Source organism: Branchiostoma belcheri, unplaced genomic scaffold (assembly GCF_001625305.1).
Source record: "Branchiostoma belcheri isolate BF01 breed outbred unplaced genomic scaffold, Haploidv18h27 scaffold16, whole genome shotgun sequence".
NCBI lineage: Eukaryota > Metazoa > Chordata > Leptocardii > Amphioxiformes > Branchiostomatidae > Branchiostoma > Branchiostoma belcheri.
Genome location: NW_017803046.1, coordinates 3,718,955 through 3,738,960, shown reverse-complemented (window position 1 = coordinate 3,738,960; position 20,006 = coordinate 3,718,955). Strand labels below are relative to the sequence as shown.

The following is a 20,006-nucleotide window of genomic DNA, read 5'->3' as shown; positions in this document are numbered from 1 at the left end:
CGTAGGTAAGTCCAGCGTTGCACATGCCTCGGGGTATGAAGTATAAGCTGACCCGAGTATTACTCGACACGCGCGTTTCTGGATATACTCGATCCTGTGGCGTTGTCTGGTAGTCAGTCCAGGATGCCAGGTGGGCGCCGCGTATTCACAGCTCGGACGGACAAACGTTTTGTAGCAGGTAAGTAAGTCATCCCTAGAAAGGTCAAACTGTTTGAGTTGTTTGAGGAGGAAGAGCTTCCTGCTACCTTGTTTGACAACGTGATCGACATGAGTATTCCAACCTAGGTCGGCCTGAAGGTGTAAACCAAGGAGTTTCACTGCCTTCACTTCTTCCAACAGTATACCAGCAATGGATAAGGACGGCAGTGGAGGGGGAGTTCTTGTGAAAAACACGTGCATAGCTTTGCACTTCCCTGGATGGAGCTGCATTTTCCTCGATGTTGCCCATTGCTCAAGATGGTTTAAGTCTGTCTGAATGGTTGAGGTATCCCCGATCATTCTGCTCTCCGCAAGGTTAAGATCGTCAACGAACTTCCACCGCCTAGCGGAGGAGTTCTCGTTTGCACTGTTGATCAGAGCGAGAAATATCAGTGGGCCTAAAACAGTTCCTTGTGGAAGGCCACAAGTAGTCTCCCTCCAGTCAGAATACACCCCCTTGTACATTACTCTCTGTTGCCTGGCAGTGAGGAAGGAGCAAATCCATTTGGCGAGAGAGCTTCTTAGTCCCAGTTCGAGTAGACTTGAGACAGCTAGGCTGTGATCTAATATAGAATGGGTCGGATCTTTGTGATATAGAATGGGTGTAACAAATGAGAAAAGTGAATATTTATATAAAAATATAGTTTCCAATGGTCCCATCTGTACTTAAAACGCTACCAGGCATTACGATAGTACGTCAGTAAATATTGATGTACTATTTCATACAAGACTACCCGTATATTAGTCGGACCAAATCACGCAATATGTTGCCAGAGGAACAAAATCCCAATATCCCCTGGCCGTCTTTGAAATGTATGATTTAGTCTCGTTTCCCTAACAGCTACGGTCTTTTCCTCTCATGAAAAATTGAATGTGTAAGGTAAGGACTCATCCGCGTACAGCGTACAGACCCGTTATCGGCTTCTGTGAACCTTGTTTCCGGTGGTATTTTGTGTCAGCACGAACGCCCTGCTCCCACCCTCCGATGGGATAAATAATGGATGGCTCTTTCACACGAAGCGGGGAAGTCGCGGTACCTCCCGGTGATTAAAGAATCGCCCCGTTGCCGTCCCAACCATATGTTCGCTTGATGCAATCTCTCCGCGCAGCGCCAGACGACCTACATCTGCGTGTGGTTCGGTCAGGAGAGGACGACTTTTCTTGCCCCTGGCCTTTGTCTTTGGCGCCTAAACTGAAGTCCTGCTGAATAGATCGTACCGGGTAGTAGTAGTAAGCAAAGCCCAGGAGACCGCTCGCACGCGTATGTCCACGCCCAGTTCCCGACGAGCTCTTCATCGTGGTTGGACCGGAGCGGACCAGGAGGCCGCTCGGAGCGAGAAGCGCCGGGACGGGGAGGACTTCACCAGCGCCGCGCCGATTCGGGGCGACACCGACTAGCCGCCGACGAGGGCCCGGGCACAGCGGCATGGCCATGCGGCGGATCAAGCGGGCGTTCTTCGCGGTGCTGGTGGTCTGTTTGGCCGGGATCATCGTTACATTTCTCATGCTAGGTAAGCACACCATCCATGCCTGTTGTCTGGACACAGTTCATCTAATTACAATGATGGTAATTGAAATCCCCGCATGAAATAGAACGTAGTTGGCATTCTTTGCAGCGGAAATACCACTGCCTGTGGTCGACGACATTATCAAAAGCTCTCCAACCACCTGGTGTACGTTTTAATTTATTTCTCCTCGTGCTCGTGCAGTAATATGCTTCCGGCTTATCATGTCGTATGCACATGTTTTCACTACGGACTTGCTCGGGGGGCATAGTGTACATTGCTATCCATGTTTAGCTATCTTCTAGACAACAGTAAACAGTATGTATGTATGGACATGTAGGGAAAACTATGTACACTGGGACCATTTGCAGCGGAATCATAGCTTTAACCGGGTGCGTCTCTAGTAACTGCCTTCAAAACAATTGGTATAAAACGTTGCGTATACTCGTACATCAAGGAGAATTTTTATGATACAAAAGCTACACTCGTAAACTTATTAAATATTCATACAGAAAATTAGTTCTAAACAGAAAGTATAGGAGAAGAATCCAGTCTACGTTAGTAGAAAGTCAGTCACGAGCCCACGCTGAGAAAGCTATTACTCGAGCAAAATAGGCAGCCATGCATTTAAAACGTTGCCGGAAGCGTTGAACTGGAAAATATTTCACTATTATTTCCCCCGTGCAGGCATCAATTAGACACGCCGCGCCATAGCAATGCATAGTAATTGTCTCTCCGAACTAATTTGTTGGAAGCCACTAAATATTTGGGCTGGCAAGTTTTTGGTTTGATAGGTAATTTTGTATGCGTTATTGGATTAGCTAGTCGCTAAACGCCTTTAGAGAGGACTGTTTTATTGGAGAGTTAGCACATAGATTGCCTTTCGGTGAGTCGTTGTTGCGTTTGTGCTCGCTGATACTTCTTTGACTGTGTTCTATCAGTCAGTGATGTCTCTTTGGGGCACTTTCCAAGCCGTCTGTGGTAACTACTGAACACGTTCACGGTTCTTTTTTTCTTCTTCACCATTGGTTATATGGCGTGCGCGCTGTCACATTGGATGTCGTCATACGAGATTAATATCATGGGATTCTCAAGAACAAATGCAGGCTGTGAGAGAACCAACCCTTGACAAGGGTCTAAGACAACTTTTTCGGTAACAAAACATGATTTTTGTACATGCACGACTAATCCCAAAATGCCCTCAGTTTGCGACTATACGACGATGAAGACCAGGTCTCAGGTGTCATTTGAACTGAGATGCTGTGTATCATATGGGCGCTACCCACTCCACGGGTAGAGTGGCCTGAGGCCTAGGAAAAATGTTGTGTTTCCTGTTTCCCGACCGACCCTAGAGAAAATGCCGACCCTGGCATTTTTTGTGTGGACCCCTACAAGGGACATAAATAGCTGAACGACCTTTTCTAGCTCCATGATCTGATACCTGAGTGAAGAAACGTTCTACAATCGGTTTTCCAACATTGACATTGAAAATAAAAGTGTCCTCATGCAGGTTTTACTTTGTTAAACTGTATTGTATAAGTTGGATTACTTAAGATTGCTAAATTCTAATAAAAAAGAAAGAAAAGAAGATAATCCCTACCTACCGACCCTAATTTTTTTCAAGATTGAAACAAGAAACAACATTTTCCCTAGGCATAACCAGAGGTTTCCTATTCACATCAAATTCCCGTAAACCGATGACTAACCCCACAGTAACACCTACACGCACGGCTCCTCCTAATCCAGAACGAAATTATTTACCGCGTGTTTTATTCATGTAGATGGGATGTAACAATCAGTAACCGCCAGCGGCGACCAAAATAATTTCATGAAAAGCTTAGGAAATGATCCCCTCATTACAAGGATTTGAATTCTGTATCTTCTTCTTCGCCGTCCCAAAGGAGGATCCAAATTGTACTCCGTTTTATCTTCATAAGACGTTCCAAAATGAGAAACATTATATCGTCTAAAAAGATAGGGGTGTTAGGAATTATCATATGATTAATGCACGCTGTTTTCTGCCTCGACATATCTGTCGAATGAAAGTTTCAGCAGTTAAAAGTGCGATCTATATGCTGTATACATAATGCATGTATTTGTGCAAGTTGCGTAACCGTGTGGAGCACCGTAAGCTTGTGATTGATACGTTATTGCTAACTTTTGGATAGATAAAATTGCTGACAAACTTTATTGAATTGTAAGCAGAATAGTTTTTTTTCTAACAAGGAACGATTAAAAATAAAATCATGATTAACACTCGAGGTTCAAACATGAAATTCCTTCGCCCTATCCTGTCGGATATTTTACGGATGAGCACATTTTTTTCATGATTGTACCTGCAAAATATTAATTTTGTATAAAACTGAAAGGTTTCAGAGCATAATTGCACCGAGCATGTTCACAAAACTCAACTCTCTCACAAACCATTATCAATATGTCAACGCTACAATAGCCTAATTTTGTATGAATTAAGAGCCTGGGGTTTACTTTAATAGTGTAATGGCCTTTCTTCACTAAAGCGGACGAGAAAATGAGACTGTATGGCGTTAGGTGTTGATATCTTTGTACCGCAGAAACCAGTTATGTTTCGGTTGAACGCCAATGCTTCACTTAAGTGCCCAAACACTGAGAAAAAGTGTGCGGGGATTGAAGTCGGCTTCTGCGTCACACAGCAAAGTGGATTACCCGAGCTAACGTTCTGTACAAATTGAGTTGGAGTAGCTCCGTGATCGCTCTTCGACAACACTTAATCAAGCTTTCGTTCCGTCCGCTTAAATCGTTTTCAGCGCACCCTTTTGACGAAGATAGGACATGTCTTGGGTAATCTCATTTACTTGGGCAACTCGTTAGTGTAGCTAAAGTTTCCTCTCAAAATACTTTGTTTACAATCGTGCATAAGAATCACCCTGCCTTAACAGCCATACGGGTCATATATTTATTGTTTTGTTTTCTGTTTAATGTCTCGGTAATCTCATTTACTTGGGCAACTCATTAGTGTAACTAAAGTTTCCACTCATAATACTAAGTTTACAATAGTGCATAAGAATCACCCTGCCTTAACAGCCATACGGGTCATATATTTATTGTTTTGTTTTCTGTTTAACGTCTCGGTAATCTCATTTACTTGGGCAACTCATTAGTGTAGCTAAAGTTTCCACTCAAAATACTTTTCTGTACAATCGTGCATAAAAATCACTCTGTCTTAACAACCATACGGGTATTATATTTATCTTTATTGTTTTGTTTTGTTTTGTTTTGTTCGTGCATAAAATCACTCTGTCTTAACAACCATACGGGTAATATATTTATCTTTATTGTTTTGTTTTGTTTTGTTTTCTTTTAATTCTTGTGTTTTTGTTTGCTTACTGAGAATCTTCATTAGTGAGACACTGGGTAATCTCACTGGAATCCTCTTTAATTGTACGTTAATTACGACGATACATAAACACAATAAATATCAGTATTTATAATAACTAATACATCTTATACTATATGAAAATTATACACATTAAATAATGTAATTTTCTTCACCCAAGTCCTCTATCTCCTAATTACAGTGTATTTCATGAAGTTTAATATTTGTGTGTTTTTTTCGCCCCAAAAATTGACATGAATTGATAAGTTACAGGCAGGTAACATTACTATACAAAGCTTTGCCTCACATAACAGTCGTTATATATGACAGATCAAGGCTGTAGCTGCTGCACTGTGCACCTGGGACTCTCTCCTCTCCCTTCATCTTTAAAGAGCGGTTTAATGGTCGTTATTCCTGGTACATGATACAGGCATCTTTTATTGATAATTCCATTACAAAGCGCTGTCCAATGAGATGGGGTGTAGTTTGAAGAGGCGGTGCGATGCCATATCATATTCTGTAAGCTGCGCCGTTAGTGCTTTAGTTACTGCGAACTGGAACGGTGGGGTATTGATTTCTTCACCGTCATTAAAACGAAATGATCATCCAGAATCTACCTGTCGCCTCATAGATGTATGCCTCTAGTCTGCACCAGGCTCCTTTGCAAGCTGAATGAATAGTAGAAATCGGCCTGAAAGAATGTAGCTGGCCAGGGGAGGTGGCAAACTGGACCCTCTATGGCCGGCCAACTTCCTTGGTCAGCTACATTCTCTTCAGGCCGATTTCTACTATTTATTGAGCCTGCAAAGGAGTAAAATACGCCTCTCTGTGTTCTGTCCCGCACAACTTAATGCCACACGCCGTCGAAGCAATCCAAGCGGGGAAAGTTAAAGACTATAATTGTTGAACAATAGCAGGTTGTGAATTATAGCTCCCTTTAATAGAAAGCTTTCTTGAATGGGTGTAAAGGTTCCACGATTACCCCCCGGCCCATCGCCCGAGTAATGAGTTCTCAATGTAAAGTGTTCATTAATTGGCCCATTGGTTCGGAGGATTTGAGAGGCATTGAGCGAACTAATGCCGTCTGCTGGCACCATAGTTCCTAGGAAATTTGCATGTTAGCAGGGTAATTACATTAATTATTACCACTTTAACACTTCTGGTGAGAGTTTTATCTGCTGTTTGGCTGTTTGCGTGGTTTGTATCTGTTGACAAACAACAGAATCTGATCATCATCCTTGCAGCTGAAAATGAGTATCCTTTTTTGGGGTAGACACATACCTGAAAGCATGGGAGGTACTGGTCTTCATGCCTAATGTATAACGTGTGGGTTTCTAAGTCCCGTTGTTTTGTAGGCTTCCAGTTGTTCGATCCCACTGATACAACGTAAGCCCGGATGAGATACCTGATGACCGATGCCCAAACCCACTTCAAAGCGCCGCCCTAACCCCGGCAGCTCCCCTGCCATCCCGCGGGTAGTCCCGGCACCAGCGGCAGGTCAGCTCACAGCTCCCCTCCCCTGCTCACATATCGATCGTCTGCTGAATAATTTGCTTTATAGATCGGAGCAGATTTAATGGGCGTCTCACGGCGTTATGATGACCCCATGGTCCATTGACCAGGTAATGTCTCTCCAATAAACGTCTTTAAAGATGCATTCGTTTCGCGGGCTATGGAGAAAACGGCACTTGTGCGACAGATCCTGGTCTTTTGTCTTCCAAGTTTTTGCTGGTGTGCATTATCTGTGATCAGTGGGATAGCTCCCCAGTTAGACCGGGCGGAGGCTGGGGATTTTACCCGAAATGTCGACCTTGACTATCACTTGTAAGGTGAATCCTTGCTTCTTGAATGTTGCTGATGTACTCCGTACGGAATTGTACAGAATACAAAAAAAAAGACTTTTATTTGCATGACGCATATTCTCAGCCTTTTTAAAAATATTTTCTCTAGAGAAAAATTAAAAGACATTGAAGCGTTAGTCAGAAATTTGGATCTGTTGAATTCTTTTCCTCATTGAAACATGGTTGCAAAATGAGGGTGTGGTCGCGAGCCGTAACTACAGATGACATCATCCCGCGCTGTTTTAAATTTTTACGCTCCTCACCCTGAAATGACCGGACATTCCTCACACCTGTCTATCCTCTGGTTTACGCAGTCCATCGGTACCTCGTCGGACTCGTACTTTGTGATTGATTAATTCCTATGGACTGTTGGTAATTGGTCCAATTCATTACCTTATGGACGTGCTTTATCCATTATTCAGACTACCATATGGCGCTACGGCCGCTGACGGATGGACTTTCTCCGACGATTACCCTGGCATCGATACATCAACATTCTATTCAAAACTGTCAGACACCTCCTCGTCATATACGTTACAACAAACAGGACCCTTCCTGATTCCTGTTACAGATATTCCATCGTGACCTTTACAATAGATGAACATCGCGCGCCAATTCATGTGATAGATTATCGAAATACTGCGAGGCAAATGAAATTCATGATGGAGTTCGCATGATGCTCGTTCATAACGCGAACTTGATAGCTTGGATTTGGTGGCTTGTTATTTATGGTCTCTGCCTGTAAGTCTCATTGTCTGTGTGCAATCTGCAGCAGGCAGAATGATGTGGCAGAAACGCGGAGGCGAAGCCTTGAGTAGGAAACAGAGGCGAGTCACTGATTACGTCCTCCATCAACAAAAAAACGGATAAATGTACAAAAGGAATACATTTTTAAAACTTCCATGGTTTTGCGTTACGATTTGCTTTTCGAATCGTCGTAATGAAACATTGACCAACTACGATACGATGTTCCTGTAGATAAGACGATAAAAATACGGGTATTGAAAACAAACACTCTATGCTAGAAAATAACGACAATGCAAATCCCGCAGTCAACAAAAACTTGTAACTTTGTGTCATTAACCGTAGCTACATGTAGTTTTAATACAAGTTACACGTTCACTAATGTATTATTCACAGTGTGGCACCTGCCTTGTGGGAAATGGACGGACCACCTGCCTCGCTGGGAATCCTATGATTACGGAATAACGTATCTAAGCTGACAAAAACGGCAATCTGGGAAGGACCCCATGCAGGCTGAAGTATTGGGGAAAGCCGTTGTAACATGTAAATGGTACATTATACAACGCCATGAATATGTGAGAAGCTAGTTATGTAGTACCTCTGCCGTGTGCATTTTTTGCAAGCCTCTTCCATTGAGTCTTAAAAAATTGAGACTGAAAAAATTCGAAAAAGAAACTCATTAAAGTCATATTTTGCAGCATCCTAAGTGATTCCATCATAACGTATACCCAAGTCGTTCGAGTTATTAAAGTGAATGAGGCAAAAATCATTAGGTTGATGGAAACGCACAGCACATCCGAGTAATGAGTCATAAAAAGGTAAGACTTATGCATCAGCTTTCTGATTCTCCTTTACTGAGCGTCAAATATGTACGCGTGGCTCGCGATTGTGTAAAACATTCACACAGCAGGAATGTATATTGACACGATTCAAATGTAACTCCGTCGGGGATTTGTTCAGCCGTCTGTAAAACTTGTTTGCCGATAGCTTTCACCACAGAGCTGACAACCTCCGGGACACCGTGCAAATCTAGACCCATCCCCGGAGATGTCTGCTGTCAGATCCGGCCTGCCACCCCTTTTAGTCGACGCGCATCCTGACATTTGTAGTCAGCGAATCGGAACAAAAGGGATGGGAACCATGCTTTGAATAAAAATAAAGCAAACAAGAGCCGGCAACTTCAGAGTTGGATATCTTGCTGTCAGACGGCTGGTAATTTTCACAAAGGTCACAACTGCCTGAACACGAACACACGCATTTCATGTCGCAGCATTCAAACGCGATTAGTTAGAAGAGTCTCTGCTTTCCATATTTGGGATGTACTTAATCATTCTACATTCTGTACTTGACCAAATGGACTTTTACGTCGTTGTTGCGGCATTACTGCGGCCTGGAACGTCTGCCGACCATTAAATGTGCATTTCGCCGCAATTTAGGACCCGCGCGCTGCCCTTTCCCATATTTCTACCCCACAGGCGTATGGCTGCTGTCCAGAGCTTTTACCAGAAGTGGAGCGGAAAATTGCCCTTCAAAATTTCATTTACGGCCCCTCAAAACGTATTGACGGGCTGATTAGAAGCTGGGTCCATTAGACACGATACATCGGCATTCTGAGAGGCTAGAGGTCATTGGTCTCACACAGAAAAGAAATGTTCTTCACGATGGAGTTCCGGATACGCAGCATTTTCAAGCTATTCTTTTCACAGAGGGGTCAGTAAAACTTCACGATCACATGCACAGAATACAGATAAAACGTTTCGCAGTGCATCTTATGATTGATCACATTGCTACTTTTATTTCTAGAAACAACGCACTGCCAACTAACACATTTCTTATCTACATGGCAAATTGTAAATTTTCAGCTATCGTTACACTTCTACATCTGCATACCGCTGCCTGCGGTGGTTCATACGCCGGACGTGCGTCAGTAGAACACGCTATCCTCTCTCTCTGACGCCAAAACTTTGAGAGGAAAAAAACTTTGGGGTCATGAAATATTGCGATAGATGAAGAACCTTCACCTTAGCTGTTTATTGATTCATTTCACTCATCAAATAGCCATCAGGTACCCATAACCTCCCTGACACCCGACAGGGAGTCTTCCGTATGACCCCACGCGCAGCTTCCCTCCCTTTCCTTCGGGGCTGGCCAGATATAAATGAGCCCCGAGACGAGCCACAACACCAGGGCAGACTGGGAAATGAGCGTCAGCAGGTCAACAAGGTGATAATTATCTCAGATATATCTCTGTCACAGCTTCCAGTGCACTTCTCTCACCTCCTGACGGGGTCGAGGTCTGTCTGGGGTTGACTGACGGCCGTGCTCGTCTTCTTGATAACTGAAATCCTCGGGGGAGAAGGAGGCTTGCTGTTTTCGCCATCCTTCCATGATTGAAAAAATACATCCCACAGCCTAGGATCAGCGGCAGACAATCAAACCTGTCAGAATGATAAATCCCAACATTACCGAAACTGGTATATATATAGTACTACCTTGACTTCCAAAGTTATTCCACGTCTAGTTGGCGGCCATCCATTTTGAGTCCATCCTATTCTCTGCGCTGCAGGATTCATTCCCGTAGTTTGCCCCCGGGGGAAGCTAACGGAGGCTGGCAAGGTTATTACCAAGTGGAACATCACACCAGGATGGCTTTACACGATTTCATTTCAACACTTCCTGGGAGTTTTTGTTCTCCGAGGCGTGAATGTCACCTCCACATTAACAGTTGCCGTTCCTCAAGGCTAAGTCCTCGACCCTAGGTTACCCTCGCGGTGTGCGGGGCTGTTAATGTCTCCACTAATCGGGCCGAGACTAGCTAATCAAGACGGAAGACTCCGCGGGGAGGTGATTTGTCCTTCATCATAATGGCGGCAGCACCCGGTAACGGGAGGTGGGCGGGAGGTCGTGAGTCGGCTGATCAAGATGGATTTGTTGTTTCATGGGCTGATGAAAAGAGAAACTCTAAAACTTCTCCGTGCGTTTTATGATGGATCTAGAATGACAACACGCAACGGTGTTGCTACGTGATATTTATTACCTTCGCAAAAAGGGTTATTTGGGGGGGGGGGGCTTGAGGGTGAGTCTGTGGGTAACATAACTCATAACATGCTATTTGAGTGAGTGTGTGGGCGTCGAAAAAAAGCTAGGTGTTGGTTCCCTTAGCAGCTTTCTATGGTACTGCAGCCGTAGTCTACACAACATTTGGTCGGTTGATTCAATATTACATGTCATAAATTGGGCGGGTATTTCATGAAGTCACTCTGAAAACCTTCCTGACTGACAGGGCTATGGCGTTTGGCATTTGATCCACTGATTAACGATCAGCGCATGTAATTGGTTAGCTTTCCGGAACGCAGATGTCCTATAGAATTCACCTTTCACGTCCATCAGCTAGATATAAATTATCCTGCTTGAAGTAAGAGACTAGTGTAGAAAACTAGTCAGACGTGTGGTAAATGGCACACAAAGAGGAAATATAAAACTGAGTACCTCAACCTTTAAAGTATCAGATGGCCGGTCAAACTTGATGAAGGGCCAATATTTTGATGGGGAATTCGGAATCAACATAGCGTCATGAGCGACCCAAAACGTTAGAAGGTCCGTCACGTAATCCGTAATCGTGCATGAGATAGGCTCGGGCTTCATCATTATAGTACTTCCGGGAAGCGGAGATTATTTTTTCCAGTGGCTGTACTAGTCCAAGGGTTTGAGGTACTAGTAGTTGCCGTGCATGGATGTTTGATGATGGAAGATGCACGTCATCTGTAGCCCTCCTGGCAGCTTTCCTTGGTACTGTAGCCATCATGACGTTGTCGAAATATCACCATTTATCCCAGAATAACAGGTCACCTTCTGGTCAAGAATAATAACTGAAAGTCACTGAAAGCTCTCAATGAGCAACTGAAATTCACAAGTAGCTCTCAGCTCTTCATGCTGAGAGCTTCACTGAGTCAAGTAAGCTGTTCAGAACCCTTCCAAACACTCCTTGGGAATCATCTTGAAGAAAGTACAAACTGCAAAGTATTGATGCCGTAGTTGCTAACCTTGTCTTGCCTTCGCTTGAGATTTCTATTCGACTCTTCGCTTCATCGGGCCTTATTGGTAAGATGTGCTGGGAACCGCCTGAAAGAAAGTACCAACTGCAACTTATTGCATTGATGCCGTAGTTGGTAAACTTGCCTTGCCTTCGCCTGAGATTTCAATTCGACTCTTCGCTCCATCGTAGCAAGTCTTATTGGTAAGATGTGCTGACTGTTGACCTTTTGGCTGGAGGAGGTCAAATGAGCAATTGGTGCTTAGCCGTGCCCTGAAGATACATGAACACACATGGCATCACAGTCGATCAGGAGAGGGTTGATGTTACATCTAGAACTTTCCAGCAAAGTCGGTCATGTGTATGATGTGGATCGCAGGCATTACTAGTATTGAAAGAACCTACTTTACACTCGTTGAGGGGAAGGCAAACCAGTATATTTGTGGACACGGGGTCGGGGGGTTGATTCTTGACATCCCTGGCTAGGCGTTGTGCACATGTCCTCGAGCTAGGCACTTAAAATGCCTTTCTTCCCTCCACCTAGGTGTAAAAATTACCAGAGGAAGAAAAGAGATGGACTTCTTGACATCCCTGGCTAGGCGTTGTGCACATGTCCTCGAGCTAGGCACTTAAAATGCCTTTCTTCCCTCCACCTAGGTGTAAAAATTACCCAGAGGAAGAAAAGAGATGGACTTCGGCCTCAAACACGACGTGCAAGGGCTAATTTGTCTTTTACCTATTGCGGGACACTAAGTATTTGCTGCCGAAAACTATCAGTTAAATACTCCTCCGAAATCCAGAAGTTCACAAACTTTCAACGATTTGGCTTGATGATCAATTAAATCCAACATCTGCACGAGAAATGTTGCCATTCTTGGCTAATTTGCAATCAGATGTTCCAGTAGTCTATCGTAGACTGGTGACTTGATCAACATTGCAATAAGACCACCATCACGCCCTCATCTACAGTAGCTGTAATGCAATCAACATTGATTGGGCAATCCCCTGTGATTGCCTCTTGCGATCACAAAGGTAATAAAACTCCACTGCAATAAAGTTCTTTTTCATTTGACTGCAGAATAAAACAATGAATATCTACAAGCTCCTATTTGATTAGGTACAGACATGTGATAATGAAGACCATTTGCGCTGAGGTAGTTCTTATCATATCATCCCAAAGCAAGATATCCTGATAAGTTTATACCAAATTCTTTTCTCAGGTTCATTAGTATAAACATGGTCTGGTACTGTGTGTCCCTGAACAATACATCATTATTGATTACTTTATCGATTTTTATAAATCTTTGCAGGAATTTGAGGGCCTTTGTTCAATCTGAAACAATCAAAGTGTCTGTAGCCAATTTACAGGACCAGACGGTAAAACATTGAGCAGGACGGGTCATGAATAGAGACGTCCACGGAAAACTGGAAATCAAGGACAGCAATTCAATTCGGGTAACTTAATCAGCCTCATCAATCTTTTGAGCTAGTAGGCATTAACAGCATGTAACCTAAATGTCGTTGGCCCAAACTACTTCATCACGGACAAGAAAGGAGCACCCCGTATATACGGCAATGACCAATCAGTATGGACCGTGATGAAACCTAACGGTCGGATCAATTCAAATTTGTTTTTATAACGGTCAGGCCGGGTTGTAACTACGGTAATTCGGAGGTGCCATGCGCGCGGTGTTACTGGTGCTATCAAACGGACATAGACGCCAATTCAAATTTGTTTTTGTAATAGTCAAGCCAGGTTGTAACGTACGGTAATTCATGCACGCGGTGTTACTGGTGTTATCAAACGAACAGAGACGTCAGCATAAACATCACCACACCTCCTCTAGGGACCCTGACTTGTTTGACAGAAACGCAGGCGGGTGGGATCATTCGATAGCTCCAGATAACCAGGATTTCACAATTTGCGCCAGCGCCGTCCGATAAGAACAGGATCTTAGGATATGCAAAACTAATCTATCTTGTTTCCTGGAATAGAAACAGGAAAGTCAGCAAAAGACGTCTCTGGTTGGAGAGATTATATCCCCGGTGCCTGGCGGGTCGGTAATCTACGTGTGACCCGCTCCTAATGTCGCCGTTCGGGATTACAGATAATGCCATGTTCCGCGTAACTGCCGTGATCCTGTCGTAAATTGTAATTAATGGGTGCTTATAGAGGTCACGGAAGTGTCATTTCGCCCAGGGCGGTTTTCGGTCCTACATGTCGATAGATCGGAGCGGTTGATGGATAGAGTCTGTCGTGTAATCACCGTCCTGAACACCGGGCCGGCACAACCCACAGGAGAGGGCCGTCATACTGTTACATGGCAGAGTTTGGAACACATTCAGTCTATAGTTATGTTTACCGAAGGAAAACATATTGTTTTTGCTCAGTTTCCTCTTCTTCTTCTTCCGTTCCAAATACTGACCTCTGACCTGGCCAATGACCTGATTTGTTGACGTCTCTCACCATGGTAACTGGTGTTACAAAATGTTGCAATTTTATAGTAGGAGTGATTTTTACTCCTGTCTGACCATATATATGAATAAGTAAGTATTAACAGAGCAGACCATATGCGAAGGTAAACATTATATGCATTTGCTTTGCAAATGTTACCTCTCTAGTTCAACTTATCATAGCTGTGCCGTGAAAGAACATTCAATCAGCTGCTTCTAGTGTTTTATTTGCCTCGAATATGGCTGCAACGGTGTTGCCAATGATATTCAGATGTGCTACATTCAGTCTTTAATTCAACTTATAGTTCTGCCGTGAAAGAACATCAATTCAGCTGCTTCTAGTACTTTTACTTGCATGGAATATGGCTGCAATGGTGGTGCTAATGATATTCCTATGTGCCTTTCGTGGCTAATAGCTAATGGCGGCTGCTCTCATCCTATTAACCGTAAGTCTGTGACATCTTCAGTGCACTTATCGTCTGCTCGTGCTTAGATGTTAATGGGGTGTTCCCTGCCTTACACGTTGTGAGTTAAACCCTCTCTACATCACCGCTGTCGATGAGCAGCTTTAGTGGCAGCTTCAGTACCGCTACTTTACCATCAGTACTGACAAGACAGGTTCCATCGGCTATTGCCTATGGATGAGGATGGTTAGATGGTGCTTGTAGGTCCATGGTCTTTGTTGTAATAACTCAACGTAATGCGATGTGACAAATGCGTACCTAATGTCTGCATGATCATATTTTGTGGAAATTCTAATCTACCTATTGTTTCACCGAAAAGACATGTACCATCGGCTATTGCCTATGGATGAGTATGGTTAGATGGTGCTTGTAGGTCCATGGTCTTTGTTGTAATAACTCAACGTGATGCGATGTGACAAATGCGTACCTAATAACTGTATGATTATATTTTGTGGAAATTCTAATCTACCTCTTGTTTCATGTAACTATATGGATGAGGTGTATGGGTTGTCTAGATATTTCGGTCAAGGGTAAATATTACGGATCCATGGACATTGTTGTAATAACTCAACGTAATGCAATGTGACAAATGCGTAACTAATATCTACATGATTATATTTTCTGGAAATTCTAATCTACCTCCTGTTTCATGTAACTATGGATGAGGTGTACAGGTTGTCTTCATATTTCGGTCAAGGGTAAAACAGTACGAATTTAATGACATGTTTCTTTCATGAAGACTCTCTCAGGAGTACGTCATAAAAGTTTAAAACCCGAGACCTCTTGACACGTTCGTGTTTCAAAGACTTCAGCCTTTAATTGAAATCTAAAACCTCTTCGTTTATTTTCTTTTGATATGAATCCGGGGGAGGGATTTTATGAGCGCCCGTGAGGGTACCTTGTTTTAACGGCTTAAGCCGGATCCCTGGAGCAGATGTGAGCGTGGCTTAAAGTATCCCCATGGATCAGTGTGAGGATCTATATTCTGCGTTTTGTATTGATTAGTTGTAATTGTTGCTTTTTTGTTACGACAGGCTAGATAAAGCAAAAAATACCTAAACACCCTAATAAAACACACCGATCGGGTCAAACGAGCAAATATATGTGTAGGTGACGTCAAGGCAAACGATGGTTCATCTGCTACTTGTTACAGCATAGTTTCAATTACATTACATTCCACTAATGTAACCCTGCGCTGTAATATGGCCATATGGTGCTGTCAAAACTGTTTCCTAGAGTTTTCCTAATAGCGTCAAAGAACTTCTCATGTTTGACAGTTCCTATCCTAAAGCTCTTATGAATCCTATACATCTACATGTTCTTGCTTGATGAGGGATTACCGTTGTCATCGAGTTTATCAAGGAAACGATTTTCTTGTCATCTGTTGCTTTTACACTCCTCCCAAGAAAGTCGCTCTATCCTTTCCCCGAACCTTTCGCCATTCATTTGGCCTCCGCTGTCGTGTTTCTTACTTTGAGTACCGCTGAAAGGCAGGAGGTGCAAAGCCTTTAAGACCTTCTCATGCCCGAAGTAGAAGACGGGCCATTACAAGGACGTGGAACGGGCACTCTGCTCTACATCTGACGCTCTTCATACACTTTCGGCATAATGGTCATCAATCTCCTCCTGACGGTTCAAATCCCTTAAGTAAAGGAATCAAAGGAAACTTTTCTGTTGCGCAAAAATGTGTTCCTAAGATAAGACTGGCTGGGTAACGAGGGAGCCGGTATTTTAGACCATCCGGGCATTACCCCTCTTAGCACAGCGCCATTACATCCGTTAGCACGGCCAAACATGAGCTTATGATTTCAGCCGAAAGAAAGCCTCTTGGCATTTGGGGGAAGCAAAATGCGACGATAGCAGAGAATAATGTTCTTTGTCGCACATTTCGTTCTCTTTGTGATAAATTACACTCCGTACATGATGGCTTCCCATTCTCTCGTGGCTAAAAAGCGCACTTCTGAGCACATGTGTTCCTTCTGTAACACAACATGGATTTGGTAATGAGGCAAACCACAGAAAGTGTGTGGTATTGAAAACACTTATCTAGGCGTAGTGTTGTACATATTTAGGATTGGGATTTAGTGTACTTCCCACGAACTTGCTCCTTGCTTTTAGTCATTAACTTTCAGGTCTTGATTCCCTGGTTCAACTACCTACCATATACTGGTGTATATACACAAGCACTGGCTCTCTATTCTGCTGAACAAACCTAGACACAACAGAGATACAACCTAGATATATATACATCCTAGATACAACAGAGTTTTTTTCGCTTCCTTCCACGTGACAGGAAAGCAAATCCAAACACCGTGACATTTAGGTGTTCACAGTGTGCTGTAACCCTGCTGCTATGTGAACATGTTTCATCCCGAAGTATATTATTTTTGCATTTTTGGTAATCTTTCCCCAGCCGTATAGCGTAGCAGCGCATCCCACCAATTATCACACATTCGTCACACAATCTGCCCAGGAAGGATGGAGCAAATTACCCTTGAAGTGTAAGGCACGTCACTGGCGGGGCTATCCTTGAAGTTCGTGCAGTACAGTACGCACGATCAGATCCTACCACTTCTGGAAGATACACGGAATAAGTGCTTTGAATGCTCGGGTTATCTGTGGATATGTTCGATTGCCCATGGCACGTCAGTAGGGGAGTATCCTTGAAGTTCGTACAGTACAGTACAGAACAGTACAATACAGTCTAGTACAGTAGAGAATAGTACAGTACAGCCCAATACAGTAGAGAACAGTACAGTACAGTACAGTACAGTACAGTACAGTACAGTACAGTACAGTACAGTACAGTAACAGTACAGCATCCTAGCACTTCTACATACGGAATATATGCTTTGAATACACGGGTTAACTATCTGTGGATATGCAGTGGCTTTGATTGTCTACTTACGGTTCCTTACCGTGTAACATCGTCTGCGAGATACAGATGAAAATACGTACTACCAGCTAAATTAGACTGTTTCTGATGAACCAAGTCTACTAACAGCGGTAACTACCAGGAATTGCCGACTCTATCTGATGTCATCCATTCTGATTTGTACGCTGTAATACCCCCCTCCCTCAAAATGAATCTGCCTATAATGATGCCTCTAGCAATGCTGCGTATTTGACCAAAATTAGAACGCAGAAAGATATTAATGCGAGTGCAATATATATGAAAAAGTAATGTAAGCCCATCTAAACTTTTAATGCCGTGGTATATTTCTCTCTGACACACAGACAGTTCACGCCTTTGGCAATTACACGATGCTCCGCCAACAGCGTCTGATTTTATTAGATGCCAAAACTGATGTTCGTTTTACGGGATTCATCTTCTATATTAACAATAGCAAACTCAGAAAGGTTGGCGCCTCCCAAACAATAAGTGTCTACATTAAAGCACTACATTCAAACTGTTGTCAGTAGAAATTGCCTCTCGTAATGGGATACAGGGTGAGAAGAAGGACATTTGTAGTCTTGCCTGTCAAAACGCACGCGGGTATAATGTACTCCACTTCTTTATCTGCACGTGAGGAATGAGCAGGTGAAAATTAACGGCAGAGAAAACCTATACCGCAGACTATAAAGTTCTTCGGTAATTGGAACATAGATAACATGTAGCCTCTGTCCTAGTTTCAGAATGTATTAGTAGACATGTATTAGTGGTATAAGAAAAAGTACTGTACGTGTGTCTTGTGTCTTGGACTCTGTCTATCAAGACAGAGTTCAGGGAATCATGATCATCTCACCCTGAATGGCGTTCCATGATCCAACAGCTTTCTTGCGTCGAGCAAATGTGTTTTGCAGGCAATCATATAAAAGCTGGCAGAGATAAAACATACTTTTGATATCAATATAATATTTGCGGAAAGTCTAATTTACATGTTCTTTTTTAATTTTTCAGAACTTGAGCTGTCCAGGAAGACACACGACCCGTGGACAGTAATGCGTAAGACTGCACCGTCTTCTTACATTTAGACGTTGATTTCGTGCCTTGAGTGAACTTCGCAAACAGTAGTTAGAAAAATATGAATGCTTTCCTTCTATAACTTCCGTGCCTATATATAGCATAGTAGTAAACACTCATCCATGTATGAGCTCATGAGATATAGCATAGACTTTGTGTGCCTAATGATAGAATTTTGAACGTACAATTTTTAGTCTCTATATCTAAAATGAGTGCGTTTCTTTTCCAGAACCGTTTAACATCGAAAGCCACTGCACCACAGCATCAGAGGCGTTGTTAGGATCAACCAATCAGAGACGGAGAATTGTTTTCTTGAACCGTGCCGGTTACCTGGGATACAACCTCAGCCGGGGATTGGCTGAGCAGGGTGACCACGTGACCATGGTCGGTGACGCAGACGACAGTTACCTGGCTGCCATAGTGAGAAGACATAGAAATGATTCAGACAGGATCCCGGGTGGGAAATTTTCACATATCACCGGCAAACTGTGCGACCAAGGTTTCCTGAAGCATGTTTTCAGTTTGTACATACCGACCTACGTGCTGGTTTCACACGTGGACGAATGTGCAGCACCCGGTTCAAATAAGGACATAGTTAGGAGACTAAGTTGTGTAACTAACATACTGGAAGCTGCCAGAAACTTCCAGGGCATACGGGTCGTAACGCTGCGCATAGAAGGCGCACGTCCAGAGGAGGATGTTATATCTGTCAAAGAAGCCAATACTGGTGCTGTCCCTGGTGCTGAACTATCGGCACTTACACGTGCTGTACAGGATGGACAGGAAATGGCATTCAATATCTACAGGAACGTCTTTGACTTGACTGTTACAACTGTAGCGTTGAAAGTGTTAAACGGTGATAGCTACGGACTTTCTTCACTTGAATATCGTAGCAGCAACTACCACGGTCAGTCTGGGTCCTGTGGAACAGCAAACATGGATGATGACAGTTCAAAAGATCTGAGTGTTGAAGAAGATACGAAGAGAGACGTGGTGGTAGAAATTGTTCCAAAGCTGGCGGCGATATTGAGGATAAGACACTTGTGCTTCAATTACAGGATACTTGTAGATCTCTCTGGAAGACGGGGCAGACAAGGCAGAGGGGAAGTGGAAGTGGCTCAAGGCGACAGCGACGGATACATTAGGAAGAACAAAATTGCAATTCTCTCCACAAACAGGATAAAATCACTACGTGACGCGACGAACGGCGTCGTAGCTCATATGAATGTCGCCGGATCTGCTCGTATCAGCAGCCAAACAAGTCATGGTTGTGCAAATAAGTCTTCTGGTGACGCCCTGCGGGGGTCTGTGCGTACCGGGGAAAGAGACACCAATAAGCTACAACTAGATAATGTCAGAAACGAGATACAACAAACAGGAAGCCCCAAAGGGAAGAACGTCGAGTGTGCAGACAGAAAAGTTAACCTGGTGCTATCCTGTCAGTTTGT

General features: G+C 43.5%; 1 protein-coding gene across 1 annotated transcript in view; it reads left to right on the top strand.

Moving 5' to 3' along the window:
- The first annotated feature begins 1,434 nt into the window (after positions 1–1,434).
- The window catches only part of LOC109465926, an 18,747-nt gene continuing 175 nt past the window's right edge, over positions 1,435–20,006 (top strand). The window contains exons 1-3 of the mRNA XM_019763411.1: positions 1,435–1,709; positions 18,496–18,540; positions 18,788–20,000. Coding sequence (XP_019618970.1) covers positions 1,625–1,709; positions 18,496–18,540; positions 18,788–20,000 — 1,343 coding nt within the window. The 5' untranslated portion in view covers positions 1,435–1,624. The remainder of the gene's footprint in view (positions 1,710–18,495; positions 18,541–18,787; positions 20,001–20,006) is intronic.